This window comes from Corvus kubaryi, unplaced genomic scaffold (genome assembly GCF_017639235.1).
Source record: "Corvus kubaryi isolate FWS band 111438036 unplaced genomic scaffold, C.kubaryi_AGA036_p1.0 37322, whole genome shotgun sequence".
NCBI lineage: Eukaryota > Metazoa > Chordata > Aves > Passeriformes > Corvidae > Corvus > Corvus kubaryi.
In genome coordinates, this window is record NW_024581101.1 from 581,770 (window position 1) to 604,356 (window position 22,587).

The 22,587-nt window shown below is 46.8% G+C and overlaps 1 protein-coding gene across 5 annotated transcripts in view; it reads right to left on the bottom strand.

The window, feature by feature from the left end:
• GPC4 (glypican 4) overlaps nt 1-22,587 on the bottom strand; it is a 233,684-nt gene that overhangs the window by 80,120 nt on the left and 130,977 nt on the right. Inside the window, exon 8 of one of the 5 annotated variants that reach the window (XM_042029145.1) lies at nt 4,717-5,866. The exons of the other annotated variants lie outside the window; for them this stretch is intronic. Coding sequence (XP_041885079.1) covers nt 5,691-5,866 — 176 coding nt within the window. The 3' untranslated portion in view covers nt 4,717-5,690. Of the gene's footprint in view, nt 1-4,716; nt 5,867-22,587 lie in introns of those variants that run through there. 5 annotated transcript variants of the gene reach the window in all.

Below are 22,587 nucleotides of genomic sequence, written 5' to 3' on the forward strand. Positions count from 1 at the left end.
GCAAAACACCACCAAGATGGTTATTTTCAAAAGGATACAATGTTTGGTAAAATAAACTATATTTGACTAATGCTCAGTGCTTTTCTGGGCTTTTTTTTGGGAAGGCAGTAAATTTGCTGACTGTATAAACATGCCACAGTGCTTCATCTTCCTACGCCAAAATTTCAGTTACCTTATCTCCAGGGAATGCCCTTAGTAACATTTTGACAAGTTTGTTTAGGGGGTTGGTTGTGGGTTTGGGTTGCTATTTTCCCCCACTTTTACTTCTTAGGGAGGTCTCCCATGAGCAAGACATAGGCTGGAGCTGGACAAAATCCACTCTTTCTCTTCATATTGGGACCTTCACCATGTCTCTAAGAGAAAACCCAAATTCCCACACTAAGGACCAGCAAGCATCCTCCAATGTCATAGTTTCACCCCATTCCTCAGAGGAAGCACGTCGGGCAGCCGATGATCAGGCCGGCGTTTGCCCGGAGGCAAAGAAGGCGGGAGGGGCTTCTGGTGTGAGTTCCAATAGGTTTATCTGCAGGAGGGACCAGGGACCAGCAAAAGCCCCGAGGAGACGCGGGCTAGCCCCCTTTATGGGGGGGTGGAGTAAGGCAGGGAAAGAGAAAACAACCAATGGGGTACAAGCAGAGGGGAGGATACAATTTTTCAGAACAAATGGGGAAAACAGGGAGGCAGGAGTCATAACAGGGAACCAATTAATAACTAAAAAAGGGAGAACTTTCTGGAACAGGGGGAGGTAATTTAGGATTGGGAGCCACCCACGGGGAGGTAACCTAGACCTCAGTGATCTCTTCTGGTGACTGACATTTGATGGTTTCAGCCCGAGAGCAGGCTGAGCCACCCCAACACCCTAGTACCTGCATACCTAACTCCTTGCTAAGGGAACAAATAAAATACTGGGAGGATTTGTGATTTTACTGGTGCTCAGCTGAGTCACCCCCAGCTATGGGGCTCAAACTGAAAAATCCCTGGGTTTCTGGGAACAGACATCTGCTTCTAGGCGGTGTGATGTGTGATCTGGTAAAGCTTTAGTGGCACTTGTCAATTATTAAGCTCTAGTGCTGCTGGAAAGGTCAAGGAAAATCCCACCAAGGGACCCCAGTGTTCGGGAACCAAAGGATATTTCTGGGCTGCTTTAGCTTAGGTGAGCTGGAGAGCCTGCAGGTCATGACTCGTCCAGTGGACTTGGCCATGGCCAGTCCCACCACTGAGCTATGTGCTCCAACATGGGAAGGAGGTGTCTCAGCAGCACACCTGGCTGTTTGGAACATTTTGAGTCTTTGTGTGGTTTCATATATTTTACTTTAGAGACTGATGCAACACCCCGTATATGGTCCCTGCTGCAACCTGCTCGTCTCTCTGCTCCCTTGGTGCCTCTTGCCCACCACCACTGCCTCCCATCCATCTCAACATGGACCAGCAGCTGCCAACAAAGCAGAGCAGGAGGAAGTATAAGACAGTCACCTCCTCCCTCTCAGCACAGCAGTCCCCAGCATGCCACCCCACCAGGATCCTGAGCTGTGCACCAGCCGAGCACCCTCCAAGGCTGGGAAGCAGCTGGAAACTGCCCTTTTGGTTGGTGGCATCTCCCTTGCTGTGCCCATAGCTCAGCATGCACTGGTTTTGACTCAAAACCAAATCAAAATACCTGATAGCACAGGATTACATGTGTCCCCCTTCTGCAGACCCACAGGAACATCCCCATGTCCAGCTGCCAGGTTTGCAGGCATGGCTGGTGCTCTCTGCATCCTCCATGCAAGGGACATTTGGTTTCATTTGGAAGCCCCAGTGAATCCAGTCCTGGAACCCTGTTAGGCCCATGCTCCAGAAAGCTTGAGGGCAAAGCTCATGGAGATGAATGAAGAATTCTGAAAAGCTCCCTGAAAAACAAAACCGAGACACTCTAGGTTTCACTTCCCCAAACAGCATGAGCCGTAAGCACCAGCTGTTTCTAGCAGCTGTTCAGTGAGTTAGATTTTACCATTCCAGCACTAAACTATCAGTCAATTGATTAATGAACTGGAACTTCCCATCCAACAATAATATTTTGGCTTTAAATTATAATTTGATGTGTGGTTAGTGCAGAAATACATTACACATGCTAAGCACATGTTTGCATCTCATCACCACCCTCAGACACAGGGAAAGGTGTCGGCTTCATCACCTTTTTCAGGCGGCTTGCAAACCCCTCCAGGGAATGCAGTGCCTTTACATGAGGGGTGATGCTGCTCATTCCTGCCCACATGTGGGATATGCATGGGGCCAGCAGGCTCCTGCCATCCCACTGCTGCCAGTGGAGCTTAAAGGAGCTGCAGAACTGGCCAGGAAGCATTAACTGGCAGGAGTGAGGGCTCAACCACCTGAGATGGGAAACATTCCCAAGGTTGCCAGGCCTTTATTTGGTGCCAGCACAAGGTGCCAAGCTCACGAGGCACCACTGGGACACGGTGCTGGCAGCTGCACCAAGGAGTCCATGACTCTGCACAGGGAGACTCAGGGACTGGAATCAGCGACAGCTCAGAACTGGCCCTGGGTTTTATCACAGAGCTAAAAATTATCTGAAAAGGAGTTTTTCCACTGTTTGGGTTTTTTTCCCAGAAGCACCTTCATACCATAAACTCCTCTATTCAGCTAAAAACCCAGGTATTTACTCTGGTGACACACTTTGCTGGCCAGAAGTGGCCACCACTGGTGCTGAAGTCACATCACTGTTATCATGGTGCTGTGTGCACAGCTGAGCTGCAGCCCTGGCACCTGCCAGCAGCTTAAGTCCCCCTCCTCCTTGAACTCATATAAACATATTATCATATATATTATATGTATACTCATTAATAATATATAATAATATCAATAATGATAAAATTTGAAATAATCTCAACTGTGTATTAGCAGTTAAACCTGCATGCCCTGGGACAAGGTTTGGAGTTCCAGGTACACACGCAGAGGGGAGGTGACAGTGCCCATCTCCTGATGGAGGGGCCCTGTCCCATGGCAAGGCAGTACACAGAGTTGGTGAAGAGAAACAAACAGGGAAAAATTATTCCTTATTTCTCATGACCTGGAAATGGAACACTGCCCAAAACTGAACACCAGCTTTATTCCACCTCAGTGGCCAGGGCATTCCTTGCAAAGCCCCCTGTTAAAACATGTGCACCAACCCAATGCAGGGGAAAATTCAATAGCTGCTTTTTCAAGTTATAATCCATTATTTGATAAACTTGGCAGGTAGTGGGCTCAAAGCCTGTTTTTTTGTGATCTCTGATCATAACAAAGTCTCCAGCAAGCATAGCTTTGCTAAACAGCAAAGGGAAACCAGGCTCAGTGTGCCTCAGAGGGGTCTTCTGCTGAGACACATCAGCATCGCACTGTGGTGATGCAAATGGGAGAACCCATCAGGCTTTGTGAGACACAGCAAAGCACAGCCCACACCAGCTCCTCAGAGAGAAAACACACTGGACTTGTACCGAAAAACTGCTGCCACCCTCCCATCCTGCTGCTTATCTAAGGAAGCAGCAGCACACAGAATATTTTTCACATAATATTAGAGGAGATGATGTCCCTGCACTGGTACCAGGGATACCTGGTGAGGCAGAGGCAGCACATCATCTCTGAAAAAACCCAGCAGCCCATTTCCACTCCCAGTGCTCCTGGGGGATGAAAGGGACATGATCAGAAGGGAAGAAGCGATGGAAATTCAAGTGGCGCTAATAAAATATTCCCTTTGGTGGAGCAGAGGCTCATGGGCTCAGCCAGCTGCAGCATGCAGAGATGGGACGATGCGAAGAGCTGGGCCAGAACAAGAGCAGAGCAGCAGGAAGGTGAAGAAATGCCTCTGGCAGCACCACCATTGGCTCTCTGTTGCATCACTCCATGCACCAGGACACCTTTGACCCACGGGTCAAAGCGCAGTCCCAAGGGACAGAGAGGACTGCAGTTTGGTTTGTGAACATGTAAAATATAAAATACAAAAACATGTAAAATACAAAAACACATCACACTGCATGGATGCAAAAAATCAGCCCTTACAGGAATACTGCATGTCACCAGCTCTGCCCAAACACCCCCAGCACTCACCCTGGTGCGGATAGGACATGAGGATTCTGAAACCCTGGTCTCCAACAATTAACCATCAGGTCATGCCATGGGTTAGCCCAGATCTGTTCCTTTGCATCAGGAGTGGTGAACTGTGAGTTAACATCTCCCTGCTGAGGAGTGGGGCAACAATCATCTCTCCTTCTGCCACAAACCCAATGCACTTCACACCATTCCAAGGCTTCAAATCAGAGTCAGACAGATCAGCCCCACCATTGAAACTGGGTAAAGTTTCCATTCTCCAAACCATCTGGCTACATGGTTTGGGACTATCTACTTTCTCCGAACCATAAAGCTGCCGTAAAAGAGGCCTAATGCACACAAATATTTGAAGCATGCACATGCGAGCGAGGGGGTGTATGCACACGTACGTGCACATGCTGCAGCTTAAGATACTGTGGATATAATCACTCTAGTAAACGCAGATCTGAAACAGAAATATGCAATATCTTGGCCAGAAACCAAACCAAACCCAGCCCATCCATTTAGTCAGACCAAGCCAAGTCTTTCCCTGGTGGCCCTGAGCTGGGCAGAGTTGGTGTTCCCAGGCTGCCCACTCCAGTACAACACAGGCTATTGTCTCACACACATGGGAGGCTATTTCCAGGGCACCACTTATAGAGCAACCAATCTTTATTTTAGAATAGCTTACGTAAAGGAACATGCAAAGAAACACATGAGTAAGAGTCTCATCTGCCTGAGGCTCCTGTAAATTCTTTTCTTTTTCCCTTTTGTAGCACAACACGTTGGACAGCCATTATTCACCCTGCAAAGCACAGCATGTACATCCCTGCTGTCTGTGCTTTGGCTGGAGCTGTGTTTGCAGGTTTCCCGTGGGAAAGGAGGTGCTTCACTTCTGAAGAATGAAACCAGGCTGTTGCATGTGCCACAAGGATGCTGGTGGGGATCAGCCACCTGCACTGAAGAGCTTCAGGACCTGGCTGGGAGGTGAGCAGCAAAATCACCTGCAACTTGTCATGATGCAAGTGGGCTTTGTGCCCAGGGGAGCACATCTCCACCACAATCCCAGTGCATGACAACTTCTCATCCACAGCATTTTTCCTCCTGCCGTGTGTCTGATCTTCTCCATCCTCTGTCTTCACATGATCTGTTATGTCCTGACCAAATTCCCAGGGGTGGGACTCGAATTTGGAGTAAGTACAAAAACCACTTGAACTACAGAAAAAATCTGTATTAAGCTAACTAGGATCAGGGGTATGATATTTGCTCAGAGTATTTCATAAGCCATAGGTGTTCTGTACCCCATGTATGTTCGAACAACTTGAAATACAGTCTTCACCTTAACAGCAAGGGAGACCTGTGTCTCCAAAAACTGTGAGGAACACAATTTAATATGAATCTGCTTATATTAAACAGGATTATCTTTAAAAAGCCCTGTTAGATATTTACTAGTTTGCCATGAACCAGCACTTTTTTAGTTTGGGTTTTTTTTCTGTGAAGAGTCTTGAAAAACTGACTCAAGTAATTTGTCCTGTTTTTGGAAATGTGCATATTTCAGAATAGGTTCCAAATATCTTCCTCACTAAAAAAATGCATGGAGAAACACGGAGTGATGCCACCAGCACTGCTCATGGCTGGTGGCCCAACAGCAACAGGAGGACCAGAGCAATGGCAGCAGCAGGACTGGGGTGGGTGGCCGCACTCCCAGGATCGCTGCTGGGGACTGCAGCACTGTCTTTGTTTTGCTGATTCAGAAGCTGCTTATTTGCAGAGATGTCATCCATATCCAGGTTGTACACCAGCTCTGAAAGCAGAAGGAGAGAGGTGGTCAGTGGTGTGCGTCAACACTCTGACATACAGCACATCCAGCCCCCCCAAAAGCTGGGGTCCTGGGGGCAGCCCATGCCACAGCTGAGGGCAGCTGGGTCTGGGTGCAGTCAAAGGCATCACAGGGCTTGATGGGCCAGAAGATCTTACCAAACATCTTGTCAGTCCTGCACTCACCCATCTCAGTACCCTACACCAAACCTTATGCTTGGAGAGACCAAAAAATCACAACTGTGCTCCAGTTAGAAAACAAAAGATATAAGGCATGTGCCTTACTGGAGAGCTACTCCCAAAGAAAGCCAGTGGAGCTTTGGAGGGGGTGTTTCACAATGCAAATTGTGTCTGCTCCCCTGGCACAACAAGGATGTGTGCAGGAGTGAGGAAATCCTGGTGAGCACTATCACTTCCCCAAACCCAGAGTCAGCAGAAGGCCTTGCTCACCAAAACCTCCTGGCTATCGGACCTGAGGAGCTCTGCATTCCTGCAATCTTATGTAAGAGTGCGCAAAATATGCTCCTTACAGCACTGAGAACACATCCCAACCCTGGTCCACCTCATCAAAGGAAGGAATGTGAATGGATCATGCACCCTGGGCATGCTGGTGCTGCAACATGGAGACTTTGAGATGAAGCACATGTGGGTTTCAATCCAAGAAAACATCCAGTATAAAAGTTTTGATTCCTCCTGGCAAAGGAGCATGACATTAGCAGAGGGAAAAGCTTGTGGCAACGCATCACTGGCTGCAAGGGACCTGCTGAGCAGTTAACTCACAGTCACCCTTGTCTTGCTGAGACAATATAGAAGAATAAAGAAGTCCAAATAGACAATGTGGAAAGACAAAACACCAGCAATTCTCCGGCCAAGAACAAAGAGGAAAAGGTGTTTTAAGATGCCATTAGCCAGATCTACCTCGGGCATTTGAACCTGTCCATCAGCTGGACTGAGTGGGTGCACCCATGTTTGTCTCAAGGCAGTGGGGCCCTTGCTCCCCTGCTTGTGCTGCTGCTGGATCCTTCTGGGATCCAGGTTTCACACCCAAATGGGAATCAGTTAAGCCTGTTTGTCTCATACTCAGAGCCTGCCCTTTGGAGTTGGAGAAGACTGGTGGTTTCCATCAGAAGAGACCCTGGTTCAAGCCTTTTACAAGCCGCTTGGATCACTAGCATGTTGAAAAGGTTTGGATCATCCCACCCCACCCCTGAAAAAGAATGCAAGAGACCGAATAAACACTCTATATAAAAAATGCCACATAATTCCAATGAACACCACTGCCAAGGCAAACAGGCAGTATTTCTTAATAAAAAAATACCCAAACATTGCAAAACAAAAGCAGAATGATGTTAGCGTGACAAGTGAGTCAGCCCAGGCCATCAAATGGGGTCAGAAATGGCTCAAAGGGAGCAGTTATCCATGCACACAGAGGGCCAGGTGCAAGCAGAACCCGCCTGGTAAACTGAATTCTTGAGTAGATTACCACAAATATTGCAATTCCTCTTTTCCACAACTTTCCTGCTTTTCTCCTAAAGAGTACAGATATGCTGCTGTCCTCTGGTGCTGCACACCCATGGGAAGAGCAGGGGAAGAAAGGTGCCACCTTGAAAGGGATGTGCTGGGAGGCTTTCCAAGCACAGAAAGAACAAGTCCCTCTGGCATGAGGCATGCTCAGGCTTCAGGGCAGTTTGGGAGCAGCCTGGCTGCACCACCTTATTTTCCCAAGCTCATTTCTGGAAAATAAGTGAAGGGATTTGCAGTTAGTAAAATCACAGCAGATTATTTTGCAGTCGGTTATTTTACACAAGACTCCTCATCTGGCACAATGTTGGATCACAACCTGCCCTGGTATGTTTTGGAAGGTATTTCCACACATTCCAATGGTTCCTGAAACCTAAAAGATGCTCACAGACCTAAAAGGGTCACAGTACTATCAGGCACCCACACGCTCCCAGACCAGTGATCATGAGAGCTTTTGGGGCAGAATATTCTCTTACTGGACATCCTAACAAAACTAAAAAAGTCCCCAGGAACTGAGTAAATACTCTTGCCTTCCCTTTAGAAAAGAAATTTGAAACAAGAGTGTTTCAGCAAGGTCCTTAACAGCACAAAGGGTTTTGACGGCCCCATTTACAGTCTCATTCTGGGATGTAATTTATGAGATGCAAGTTCCTGCAGGGTCTCAATGCAGCAGCTGAATCCCGTTGGAAATATTCAGCCAGGGTGTACCAAAATGAGCATTTCAAACATATTCTTTGTGTGGGAAATTCTCAGATTCTGGGTTTTAACCTCAGCTTGAGTAAGGGTAATTTTTTAAATCACGGCATATCACCCAAATGGGGATGGTGATTCTCTCACTATTCCCTTCTGGCCAAATTAAAGAGAAGGCAACAGAAACCCTCTTGTCATCAGAGATTAGAGTGCTATTTTCCTCGCCTTGTTTAACTGCTTCAGAAGTTTAGTGCTTGGGTGTGCCGTTTGTTTTCACTGTTCCTTCCATTGTTTCCTACTCCTTATTTGTGCCCAACTGTATTTTTAGGCTTGATGGATTTAGCCAAACATCTTTTATTTTGTATTAATAATGGATCTGTAACCCTCGCAAATCCTTTTCACTTAACTTCTAATGACCTTTGCTACATCAGAAGAAAGGAAAATAAAAAGTATGAGCCTCTAACAGACCTCAGGCAGCCGATCCAGGCAATAAAAACTTTAAAAATATACATCACAGAATCACAGAATTGGTAAGGTTGGAAGGGATCATTCTGAGTCATCTGGTCCAAACTCCCTGCTCAAGCAGGGTTATCCCAGAACACATGGCACAGGATTGAGTCCAGACATTTCTTGAATATCTCCAGTGAGGGAGACTCCACACCCTTTCTGGGCAACCTGCTCCAGTGCTCAGTCACTGCACAGTAAAGAAGTTCTTCCTCATATTCAGGTGGAGCTTCCTGTCCATCAGTTTTTGCCCATTGCCTCTGGTCTTACTGCTTATATTATTGATAATAAACATATTTCAAATCCAGGAATCCAAATGAACAAATGTTTCTAACCAGGTAGTTCTTGAGAGGGCTCCATTATGATTTCCAGCTTTTGTTAGGATCCCTGGTTAGTCCAGGTCACCTCCACATCGCTGCACCTCCTGCTCCCACAGCCACCAAGAGCAAAAGAGCCTCAGCATCAGGGATGGAGCTGCAGGATAGCTGGTGGGGTAACAGAAACTAACCTTCAACATACTCCATTTCGGACACTTCTGCCTAAAACTTTGCCTTTACACTGCAAAATAACGTGAGAGAAGCTACTCCTCTGCCTCCCCTCTACCCAGCCACTTTCTGCATTAAACATCTCCACCACCCCAGCTCTGATCACCCAATTCATTGGCATCAGTTTCTCAGTACAAAGTGGCCCTTTGGCATGCAAAGACTTTTGGGGGAGGGCAGGAAACTAGGAAAATCTGTTTCTGTTTATAATCAGTCAGAGTCCAGGGGGTATTACCAACAATCTGCACTAATTACAAATTCAGTCTTCACTCATTTTGGCCCCTCTTGTCCTCTGGGCTGCAGAGTAGATAATCCCTTTAAAATAATAGTCAATCATTAGCACTGCTTTTTTCTCCCCCCCTCATGCAAGCCAAGCGTGCCGTACAGTTTCCTGGAATCCTCACACAGCTGGTGAAAGGTCTCCAGACGCACACAAGCTGGTCCCTCTGGAAGCATCTTTTGTAACCAAAGCCCCTCTAACACAAAGCTGCTGCGCTCTGCTCCCAGGACAGCAACAGCTTCAATGACCTCGCAGTGTGGATGACAAAACTCAACGCCAGCTCTACAACACGTGCCTTCTGCATCCACAAAATAAAGCAGTGGCATTTTCCCATGGATTAGGACTGGAATTGGGCATACTGACTCTGCACAATCTTATTGGACAGGAATCATTAGAAAGCTCTTCTTGCTGAACCCCACCAGCTTTGGAGACAGCTACAAAATACAGCTGAACTGGGAGAAAGTTGGGTTTGAGTTGGGATAAAAAGTCCCATGGCAACTAGCACAGCAGAAGCTGGGAGGATGAGTTCTGGCACACAGGCTTTCCTCTGCCAAATCCACCACTGCCTAGAAAAACACCCCTTTTCACCCCAAAAAGGACAACATGGCCTTAAGCAAAGAACTGCTAGCAAATGTCACTCTGGCAAATGACCTCCAAGAGCCCTGCTGCCGCAGGCTGGCTCAGCTGCTGCCCAGAGCCCAGAGCCAGGGAATGTCATCTCCCAGCCAGGCACCTGGGCTGCCTGCCTGCCTCAGCAGATGGTTCCAGTGATGGACCCAATATAGTAACAGAGACATAATGGATGGCCAGGCATGAAAACTACCTCCCCCTGTCACTTGATAGCTCTGCCAGTGCCTCGTGCAGCGGTGATGGGTGCAAGGGAATCCTGTCAAAGGCAAAATCATCAAGCCTAACACAGCGTGTTCAGCCAACAGGGCTGCTGTGGTGATGGCCTTGGTTTGCAGATGATGGAAACCCTGTGGTGTGAAGGGAACAGATCATGACCGTGTGTTTCCAGTGAGTGCAAAACACATCAAGTAGAAATGTCAGAGACAGGTAGGGCAGGTTGGCAAGCTTCTGCATCTGCCAACATGTGCCTACATCTTTCCTTCAGGACTGTTTTTTCCTAGGAAAGCACATGTTACCATTGCCACTGAAAATGACAAACTCCAGAGTGTGTTGCTTTAATTTTTTTAAGCAGCGGGCATCTTCAGTGTGGGGAGGAAGTTGCCAATAGATGCAGTAGACTGGCTGTCTCCAAAATAGGACAGGATTTCTTAAAGGGGGAGATGTTTGAGTCAAGCCCAAAGTGTTGACTCATTGCCAGGTGAAGTGTAAGAGCCTGTTATTCCACAGACCAGTCTGCCTGACCTTAGCTCCCAAATCTCTCCTTCTCTACAGTACCAACTATTTCACTCTCACAGGTGTTTGCACCTGAAATCTTGAAGAACAATCCAATTTCATCCCAAACTTTTCCTGCTGGAACACCAAAAGCTCTGCTCACCTCAGCCTGCAGTATTTGGTTTTCTCATGCAAACAGCCCAAATTACAAACACACCTCTGCCTCCCGAAAGACAACACTTGAAACCATCCATTGGGTTACATGGCACAAACAGCCAACTGCATGGATACAGCCAAGATTCCCAACATTCTGCTTCTCCAAAACACCTTAAACTTTTCCAAACACCTAGCCAAGCATGGTTTCATCTCATCAGGGAGGTTTTGCCCTCTGGCTTATTACCATTAAAATCCTGGAGCACCAACAGGTTTGCCAGTTGTCTTCTTACACAACGAGTTGCAACAGCCCAGCCGTAGGTGTGGCTGCGCCAGTGCATAATTAAAGCACTGAGCCAGGGCTGGCCGTGGGGCTTGTGTTGGCACAGATCACTGAGATGGATGTGCAGCATGTGCATGGTCTTGTGCCTCTGCTTTTCCACCTCCTCCACATCAATTTAGGAGGTGCGGCTCTTGGCAATATGGATTTGGAAAAAAAAAGAAGGAAAAGTCCAGCTCAACACCACCCTGCTGGCATCGGCAACATGGCCAAGAGAGCATGGTGTGGCTCAGCAGCAAGTGGTAAAACCAACTTCCTGGGCAGAAACCCAAAGGAATCAGGTTTGGGATTGCTGATTTGCAAACCAAGACTTTTCCCCCGCTTGCCTGTTTGCCACCTCTCGGCTGCTGGTGTGCTACCGATGGCCTGTGGCCTGCAGCATGTGTTCACCAGTGACCTAGAGACCACAGATACCACCACAAACCTGGGACCAGCTGGGGAGGAAGTTCCCCTAGGATCGATGCTCTTTGGAAGGCAGCAGTAAATTGATTTGGAGGGATCAAGATGTGAGGAAGGTCTATCTCAGTCCCATGCCAGGGGTGTCACCAGGTGCTGTTCCGGGTACACGAGGCAACAAACTCTGCGAGGCAGCCACTATGCACACCCTGGACCCCCAGCCTCCAGTACTACTACAAAGGTCTCTCCACACATGTCCTCAAGATTTTGATGGAGTAAAGGGATAAAATGCCCTCAAAACCCAACACAGTGTACAGGCAGAGGGACTGCATCATGACCCCAATTCCAGCAATTGCTCCTTCCCCCCACCTTTGTCAGAGGCTGGTGGCAAGGAAGGGCCATCATTTATGGCCTGGGCCTATGTTTGAAAACGTACTTGTTACATTCTTCTTTGCTCCTTGGTTTGTTCTAGATCTACCCTGAAGAGAATCTGGTGCCTGCAATTGCATTACTCATTTTCCCCTTGGCAGAGCGTGAAAGAGTTTCTGAACTGCACTCACGGAGTGGAACCACAAAAATGTGTTTAGCAGAACACACTCACGTAATCTATTAAAAATTAACAAATCTCATTAGCATTATTAATTGGAAGTGCCAGAGTCTTTGTACTTTGCTGATGAAGAAGCATTACCCTTGTCTGATATCCAGCCGTACAGCACAGAAGAGCTGCTACCTAAAGGAACTTAGGAGAAAAGCACTGAAAAATAGGGAGCTAAACATGTACAGCCAAAAACATTTACAAAGGCAGGAGTCAAGAAACAAAAAGAGGAATAGCTGGAAACAGAAGAGTGTGAATAGAAGTGAAATTATTTAAGTGGCAGCAATATAGGACTGGGTCAAGCAATGGTCCTGCAGATCCCCCAGTACCTCAGCCCACCCAGATGTGGAGTCATCTTCTTCCCATTTGGAGACCTTCAAGATATAAATCACAAAGAGATCCCTTCTGATCACTCTGCTGTCACCTGAGACATCTCTGTATGGTCTTGATTTTGGGAAGTAAGGTTCCCAATGACAGCAGAGCAAAATTAAATGCTTCATATTCCCTCTAATGACTGAAAACAACATACTCCCATCTAACTGAAATTTTCTTCTTCACCTTTTCTTCCCCAAAAGCTCTTGGATATGACCAGGAGAGAAAGCGCTTTCTTGCTACATGCTGGCCTTCAACTCTCTAAGCTCAGGACATTCAGAGACAGCAAGACCTGACAAAATGCAGTCCTAGGGGGGATGCAATGGTTGCTGCCTTCCAGATGTTAGGCACTAAAAGCAGCCCTCAAGGCAGAAGGATATTTCTCAATGCTTGATTGGAAAACTCACGGTGGTATTATGGCACCCAGGAACATCTGACACCTTCCTTTGTGACTCACTGTGTGTGGAAACCAGACCTGAAAGTGCCCACGGAGACCAGGGGTTTGTGCCACTCCTGCTTCAAGTAGGCAACCTGGAATCCTGGAATGTGCCTCTTCAATCAGAAGAGACAAGGACTTTGTGCAATGTCTACACTCAGTGAAAAATCCCTGGACATCCATCAATGCCTTATGCTTTTAAGGAAAAGAGAATCCAAGGCAGCTGCTGTTTTGCCCCTTGAGCACACATGTAAAAAAAGTGCCTGAGCAGCACTCCAGCCCAAGGATCAAACTGCCAGAGACTCCACCAGGCTACAACTCATGATGCCAAGGGAAAGATCTCAAGTAAGATTTCAGGTAAAAATCAAAGAATTTGGGTTTGCATGGACATAGCTGCCCAGCCCACAGTAGAGCTGGCAGGTAGGCTCAGGCATGGTTGTACTCCATGCTCCTCTGCTCAGCCTGCCTCTGCTCCTGGAGAAACTTCCTGAGGTTTTGTGCTCAGACACTGCCCAGGATCACCGGCATGGATGGACAGCAAGGTCCCCCTGTCCATGCCAGGGGAATGTTTGCATAGAGCAGGAGCTGAGGTGAGAGAGCTGCCAAGGGAAGGGAGCCAAGTGGCGACAGCATCGCCTGGCTTTTTTCATTGTGTTAACCTGCATAAATAAATAAAATAAATAAATAAATAATCCTGGACCTGCATTAAAACAACATTAAAGTGACTTCAGTGTATAAATAAATGGGGTAATGCAGAAGGCCCTGGGAAACACCACCATACCCAACCTTTCTGCTTTACATAGAAGAAGGTTTGGGTTCATAGGCTGGAACATTTTAACTGCTTCAGGACATGTTCCCTGCACTGGAAGCACCCCCAGGAACAGCCTCTCTAGTCTGAAACCAGGACCTGGCTTTGCATTGCATGGCTGCAGAGAAAGACCCAAATTAAACCCAGCTGCTTTTTGGGTGCCTGTAGCATCTGACACAAACCCTGACTGATTTCTGCTCCCTGCCTCCCTCCCAGGCCGAGAGCAAACCCTGACCCCAAAGCACCGGTGGAATGATGGTGCTAAAAGCTGGATCTGAATGGTGGTGGCAGTTCTAATGGGAATCCCAGTATCATCCCTGCTGAGCACCAGGACACTGTGGCTGCAGTGCTTGGGCTGTGCTGGACCTGTGTCACCACACTTACTCTTTCCTGGGGGCCAAGGATCTCCCTGTCATGCTTGGGACCATGGTGGAGCTCAAGGAGACCACCTCGACTGCTCTTGCTCCAGAAGGAGTGAGCAAGGGATGGAGGGGATTGGCCCTGGGCTTCTGCCTGGCATCTCCCCGAGTCAGCTTGTACAGCCACAAGAAGATCCCAGGGAGGAGGACACAATGCTCATGTGGGAGCATCCAGATTGTTCTGGGGACACCTCCATTGACCCAGCAAGCAGTGAAACATGGAGGTGACAACTCAATAGAGCTCCAAGGTCCAAGTCCATAAATGCCTCCTTCTTCATCCTATCTGAAGCAATCATGGCTCTCTCTCAGGAATGTCACAATCACAATGGAAAATCAAAATAAAAAGGCTGTGTAATCCACTTTGTAAATCCCTTCAAAATCACAAAATCCTCTCTAAAATGGATTACAGAGATTAGAGATAAGAGTTTCCTGGAAAGCAAGAATTGCATTTCAGCCTCCCCCATTTCTTCACTGCCCCAGAAAAAAAGTGTTTGTGCCCCTCACCCCACCTCACTCCTCCTCAACCATCACTGCAACTTTGGGGAGCAAAAGCAGCTCCCTCCAGCCCCTAAAAACAGCAGAGCTGTTTTTACCTGATTTTGCCCTAAGCACTATTTTGGGGCACAATCTCCTGCATATACCTGAGCCTGTGGACAACGTGCATCAGTGGTAGGAAACCTGCCCGCAACAGCAAGAGGAGGGGATGACTGCCAGGCAGTTTTGGTCCATCCCTACTCCAAACAGAGTCCATGTGATTGTGCAATGTGCTGCCATGGGTTTATGAGCTGCTGGACTTGCACCCAATCCTGTGGGTGCCCAGCAGAAAAACATCCTCTTAAATTAGGGTGGTCTTCTAAAAATCACCAATGTGCCAGTGGTGACAGTGTTGCCAAGAAGAGAAAGGTCACTCATGTGGGGATGATATAAAATTATTTAGCAGCCATGCCATTATTATTCTGATAGATTAAAATCTTTTTTTTTTTACTATTTTGACTCAAGTATCCACAGTCAATGGTGGCAGGACCGGTGGGAATTTTTATTTCATGAGAGTTTTTGTCCTTTCCTTCTTACTTGGAACAACAATAACAAAAAAAGGATTGCAATATTAGCATTCCTGGCAGAGCACACATTCAAGTTCCTGACCTGTTATTGCTCAAGGACTTCTGCAGCTGCAGATGCCTGTTTGGAGCTACAGTTAGGTCACTTTGAATGGTGCTCATAGAATAAGGATCAAAACACTCAGAGCTTGATCAAAAGGACATTTTATGAACATTGCAGCCTGAGTTAAGTGCTGATCTGAATGCTTACGTTTGCCCTTATATTACCTCAGCTTGGTTATAATAAAATTAACACCCTTTTAAATAATACACTCAATTTTTATTTGTTTCATGGTTTTGTGCTTTATGGCTTTGAAAACATATTCTCAAAACCTTTCCATCACTCTGGGATTGTTTAGTTGTTTTGGGATCTGCAAATCAACATCTTTGTCCAGAGGAATAATAAGGGTTGCACCTTTGTATCATTGTTCCACCTGCTCTAACCTGGATTTATCCACCAAAGGTTGGGGTTTTTTTCTGTCCACAAAAGAGGGTAACCAGTCACACTCTCTCTTTTCCCAGGAAGAATTACCACCTCTAAAGAAACAACTAAAAACTGAACTACAAGCACCAGCAGCATCAATAGTCCTTTGTAAAGAGACAACAGAAAAAACAAAGGAGGGAAAAATCCAGTCTCTCCTCTGCATTTCACTTGCACATTAGAGGCAAAATGAACTTACCAGTCTAGGACAGGAGACATCTTATTGGTGCAATACAGCTGCTTAACTGTTCTTTAGAGATATTCATCTCAAAAGCCAGAACAGAAAGAGCATTTTCCCCCCTTTTATTTATTTATCTTTTTTTTGTGCCAACTCACCTTAGCTGAAAAGCACATTGAGATTGTAATTATGGGAAGGCCTCATCTAGTAGATCTGTAAACTCAGCTATCGGCTTGAATTACTGGAATTAGCAAGGCTAATTTAATGTCACTGTTCGAAATAGCTCAGATTTGGAATTTCTTAATGGCCTTAGGAAAAGGAGTCTTTATGCATACTGCAATCTAGGCTTCATTCTTAGACTAAATTCCTTCTCATAGATTTTGTGAATGCCCTGTTTTGTAGCCAATACAAACTCTGTCCAGTAAAATAATGTAAGGACTCAGAATGAAAAGAGATTAGCTGTTCCCTGCTCCTGTTATTTTAAAGCAGAAATAACTTTGGCTTCTACTGATTCATAGACAAAGCTTGAAATGCAAAGCATGCTCAACTCCAGATTCAGCATGAAAAGGACCTTAAAATATTCCCGAGTGCAAGTAATGGACTTATTAGAGGGATGAAAAGAGGCACTTTTCACAGAATTCCAAGGTCTTTAGTCTTGTCATATCAATAATCTTGCTTAAGAATTTCATTCTGTTTACATTTCTTTCCCTTCCAAATATCCTGACTGACTCCTATGAAATACAACATTTATGCTTTTAAAGTGTTAATTTATTTCTGTTAATGTTTGGTGATGTAAAATGTCTGTGGATCACCCAGAGCATGAGTGATGGTGTCATGAGGGGGTGGGACAGGGAGCAATTCTGTGCAGTTATACACCTGAAAATTGATAAATGAGGAGGGAATTTTAAAGACTTGGTTAAAAGCATCTTCTTTAAATAATGGCAGTTGATTGTGCTGGAACTCGACATACCTGCAATCTGTTGCATTCTCCTTTATGTTCATGTTTAACACCCACAAAAACAATGCTGACAGTAAGAAAAAAAAAAAAGCTTTATAGATATCAGGAAGGAAATTTGCCTAGCTCTCCTAATCTGCCAAAATATATCAATTTTTAACCCAGTTTGCCTAGACTTTGCAAGATGGTTTGCTCTAAAACCAGCACTAAGCAACTAGTGACAAATTTCCCTCTTTCTTTGAAGAAATTGCTGAAAAACAAAGGGAAATCAGGAACAAATCACAAAAGTCTGTGTGGGCATAGCAGGAAAGGAGACAGAGATGCCCCCTTTTTAAGGAGTGAGGGGAGTTTTTTCTTCATTTGGCTCCATGTCCTCCCCAGGACAATTTGCACTGACTGGGGACTGTCGTAGCATGGAGGGGACACAAGATATTTTGGGCTACATCTGCCCATGGCCCTCCATGAAACAACACCAGCAGAGACCAAAAGACCCCCCAGATATTGTGACAGGATGACTTGGCCATGCTTGGCATGTGGTATTGGCCAGTGATGATTTTCATAGACCAAACCAGATTTCATGCTGCCCAAGAGACCCAAGGGTCTCAAAGCACACCACAGGCATTAATTACACCCTCCACTTTGCAGAAATTAATTAAGCACTAAAGCCTCCTGGCCCCTGAGAGCCAAGCACAAGCCTCCATTCATTAATGGTTAAAACTGAGCCGAGGTTGTGCCAAGGTTTCTGAAACACTGACAGGAGAGCTGAGAAAAGCACCTCTGAGTGCCCCAAGCCACCCTGAAGCAGCAGAATCCTCCCCCCAGGATATTTATAATTCCTCTGGACACGTCCCAGCAAGTTCCCCTGAGAAGGCAGCCATTTGAGGTTTGGGTCTGAATCACTCTTTATAGCAAGGCATGGAAAGCTGACACACCAGGGAGCTGGAAGGGCAAGGGGCAGTCCCACCCCACAGCCATCCTTCAGGGCATCCGCTCAGTCCCGATTTCTAAGGACTCCTCAACAGTTTCTGACATTAGCAGTCATTTTTCCTGATAACGAACTGGACACCCCTGATGAGACATCCATGTGCCAAGAAGTAATAGGAGCTCCTCACATCATCCTTGTTGCTTTCTTGTGGGCCATTGGCTGCTGTGTCACCTGTTCCTGGGTGAGACATCCTCCAGCCCTATCCTCCCAGCTTCTCCAGCTGCAAGAGGCATCCCCAGCAGACCCATGGGAAGCAGACCAATGGGCAGGCATGCCAACATGCACAGGTGCTCCAAGATGCTCCAGAAACCACCCCCACTGCAGCATTTGCAGAGCTGGTATCCTCCACTGGAATAAATCCACACATCTGACACAGCCTTTGTCACTCTCCTGCAATGCTCCAGTAAATAAACAAAATCCTCTCTGCCTCCTGACTCCCCTGTTTTGCTCCATTCATGTTTGCTGGATGCCTCCCTGTCTTTCCGTCTGCCTGGATGATTTCATGTCCTCTCAGAAGCTGGACGAGCCATTTGCCCAGGGCACTCACAATGGATTCAGATGAGCAGCCTGCCAAACCACAAACATCTGCTGTCACTGTTTCTTTTGCAACAAATGCTTGGATGAAATGGGTGACAAGTGCATTAAAAAAATATGGTACCTGTGCCTGAGAGAGCTGGAAGGCAAAGGGGGATTGCCAGACCCTGCAGCTAACAAAAAGTGGTGGCTGTGCTGGAGCTGTGGCCTGGGAAACCCATTAAGACCACATGGGGTGTCAAATTGTAACACGAGTGGTGGGCTTGCAGGGCAAGCAGGAGCTGGGCAGGAAGTGAATTCAAAGAGACCAGAAACAACATGAGTTTCTCAGTGCATGCCTGCCTTTGCCCTCCCAAAAACAGGGAGGAGAAGGCGAACAGGCACACCTGAGCTGCAGGTCAAGCAGAGGCAGAGACAGCATCCCCCTGTGCAGCCCATCCTGCTGTGGGGGAGATGCCCAGTGAGGGGTCCCTTAGAGCAGGGCTTGCTCTCGGGGCTGTATCTGTTAGCTCTGCTTTAGGGTTAGCGCCATCCTGCAGCCATCCAGTCCCCCAGTGTAGGTCTCAATGGGATGGAGGAGATTTAGGAGCTTCCAGGCAATCCCATATAGTGGTCCCAGTTACTCCATATCCTACATAACAGGAGCTGGTTAAGTATTTTTACAGACAGGTTTCTGCTCCTTAATGTATGCAACTGGTCGGGGTTAATCTTAGTTATTAGCAACCAAAATCAGGCTCTAGCCTCTTGCTTTCCAACCCAAGCACAGCAGTAATTTTCCTTCCGTGTGTAGCAATACTGCCTTGCTATCTCCTTATTTTGGGATTTTTTTGGTACACAGAACCATTTTTCTTTTTTCCACATTTGTTATGAGTTCTGGTGGTAGGGAGTTGTTTGTAAATCACACAAGTATTTGTTTTACTGGAAACATCTGATTTAACACGTTTATCTTTCAAAAAAGGCCAATTTTTTTAAACAAAGGTATTAAGCTGCAATGTAAATTGGGCACATCTGTTTATGAGTCACTGCAATAGCACTGCCTCTACTGCACCAGATCACATGGATCTCCAGGGGCCTGATCCGGCAAATTAGAAACTCACAGCTTGCTGTGCTCCCTTTTCCAGCACTCCTCTTCCAAGAGCACTTCTGCCTGATTTTATAAATTAAGGCTGCTAAATAAGAGAGACCTATTTAGTGTCTGCTAATAATATTAGGTGTCTGGCCCAGCAGACACTTAAGTATCAACATGATACTTAAGCTGGTGCCGAAGTCCACAGGCACCCAAGGGCCAAGTTCAGTGGAATTATTTATAGCTGGGAACTCCAGGCTGCACCAGACCCACTCTGCCCACAGTGCTGTACCACCTCTGCTGCCTTCAGTTGCTCAGGGCTGCCATAAAAAACATTTAGAGATATCAGCTGAACCTCCAAGATCAAAACCTGACCCACCAGCTGGTATTTATTCACTGGAAACACAAAGGTCAGCAGACCTGGGGGACGGGTCTGAGGCCCAGGAAAAAGTATGATAAAAAGTCTGATAACTGCAGTGGCTGCATCCCTGATGATTCTGGGGTAAATAAAGCCAATGACGGGTGGGAAGGAGGGAATCCAAACCAGCAAACAGATGCCTGGAGGGGGCAGATTCAGGACCTCCATCCCCACAAGAGCTGCCAGACTTCAACTGTCCAGGGCAAAGCTTTCTGACTGTCACCAAAGCCCATGCCTAAATAAAGCTACGAGTCTCAGGAAGGGACACAGAAGGCAACAGTGCATCAGATGCTCCCTGAGAACAGGCACTGGTGCACAAGTGGGGAAGTTTGCTTGTACAGGGAAGGGGAGGGGAGAGCATTTTGGGTGTAAATGCATTCTTTCACATTCTCTGCACACGCTTTAGCAGTGATTTATGTGAACAAGAGAAGAGATACTGCAGATTGTGTTCTGCAATGACTTTGGGGAGCACAAAACCTTTTTTTTATTTACTTTTTACTGGAATGATCTACAGAGAACCAGAAGAGGACGAGCAAACATACCAAAGCTGCAGAGCAGCCGGCAGAGAGTTATTAAGGAGACAGAGGATATTACTCAGATTCTGATAATAACCACTGGCTCCCACCTGCCAACTGCAGGCTGTCTGACACAAAAAACTCCAAAAACAGGCTGGAGCAGATGTCTGCTTCCCCATGCAGGAAGTGTCTCCAGTATCCATGAGAAACAAGCAAAATAGCTTCAAGCTTTACAGAGACTCGAGATACTGAATTCAAACAGGAAGGAGGGAGAAATAAAAACAGTAAAGCTAAAGGATGTGTCTCACATTGCAGTTGTAATTCACATTTTAGAAATCCTGCTGGGACTCCTGCACTGGACTGAGGCAGTGACAGATGCCCTGACAATATGTCCAGCTGCCAAACCTGATGCTCAGCAGCCAGCAGTACCTGCCACTGCAAAACATCCATCCCCACACATCACAGCACAGAACCACCAATGGATGCAGCAGCATCGTGGGCACTCAGTGGTGCACAGGGTCCCTTAGCACCCAGCAAAGAGTCAGCCCCAAGGCAGTGCTTCAGGCACCAGCTCCCACCTGCTTGGAGATGGGATACACAGACAGGGCCCTCCAAGGAAGGAAGGTGTGGGAAAGGGAAGGTGCTGCTGGGTTTGCATTCAAACTCTGTACTAGGCACCGGCCTAGCCTCCTGTGGGGGGGAAGGGCAGAGCATCATCCCAGGTCCCATGGGAAGCAAAGAGCACATGAAAAGCAGGAACAGACAGCAAGATGTCATTGAGAACTCCAAATACCATTGAAGACACTTTTTAAAACAACAGAAGCTGGTGAATATGCCAGATTTCCATTCTCATAGAAGAAGGGGAATGTGCTACTGCTCCAAAGCAGAACAAAAGCAAACCATGTCCAAATTTTCTGTTGTTTAAATAAAAAAAAAATTTTTAAAAGGCAAGTTGACATACCACTCCAACAAAGTCCAATCAATTCATTTGGACTTCTTTTTTTAAATTATTTTTCTGTGGTATAACTAAAAACATCATTTCAAGCAGACTTTTAGACAAGAAGCTACTGTGGAGTGAAAGCAGACAGCATTACCTTGTGCTACAGGCTGCTGCTGCTTCACTTCCCTGCTGCAAGAGCAAAGAAAGATGTCTCAGTTTATTCCAAAGCAAGAAAATCCCATCCAAAACTCCAGCATGCTTCACTGCCTCCCAGTTCCAGTAGAGGCAGTTTGCAACACAAAGTCTCCCATCAGAAAATTTCTGGCTTGCCCTAAAAGCAACATGAGGGGAGGTTAAACTTTGAAGCCAGGGCACTTTTGCCCCAAGGAAGATGCCCCACAGACCAAGAAAAGCTGGCAAAGCCAGCACACTCCAGAAGCATTTGGTTGCCTGAAATTTGTTCCCGTGGAAGAAAACCATCTGGGCTCTCCTTCAAGCTGTGAAAGCCCCAGGCCAGGAATGGAGGGAGAAGGCAGAGCCCAGTATGTGGCAGACACTGTGTGGGAAGGAGGACATCCCTCTAGTTCACAGCTCATCCATCCCAGTGCGCAGGGCTGGGGATCTGCTGGAGATACACCTGGGAATCAGGGGAGCCTGTGCTCAGGCAAACACACCTGGTTCCATTCATGTTATTCCTGGTGTCAGCCCCAGCAGATGTGTGTGCACAGCTCAGGGCTAATGCACAACAGCCGAGGAGAGCTCCTGCCTGACAGATGATGGATCCTCTGTTTCTGGAGCACACGGAGCAGTGTTGACTCAGTAATTGATCCTATCCTGGTAATGCACCGACTGATGAGTGATTTGCAGACCAGACCTAAATTCATATTATTTTCATTTGCAAAGCAAGGGGTGAGAAGAGAGAAAGAAATGAGGATTAAAACACCAGGATCCTAGGAGGTTTCTCTGGAAGAGCATTATCCTTCCCCTTTCCAATACCTTTCTGGCAAGGACTAAAAAAGAGGCTGCTTTCTGGGCAGGTTTGTGTTTCTTTCTGCTGGAGACCAACAGCAACCAGCAACAGGCTCCATGGTCAGGTCTATGCACAGGTCCAGCATGGGCTGTCCATTGATTTAATTTTGAA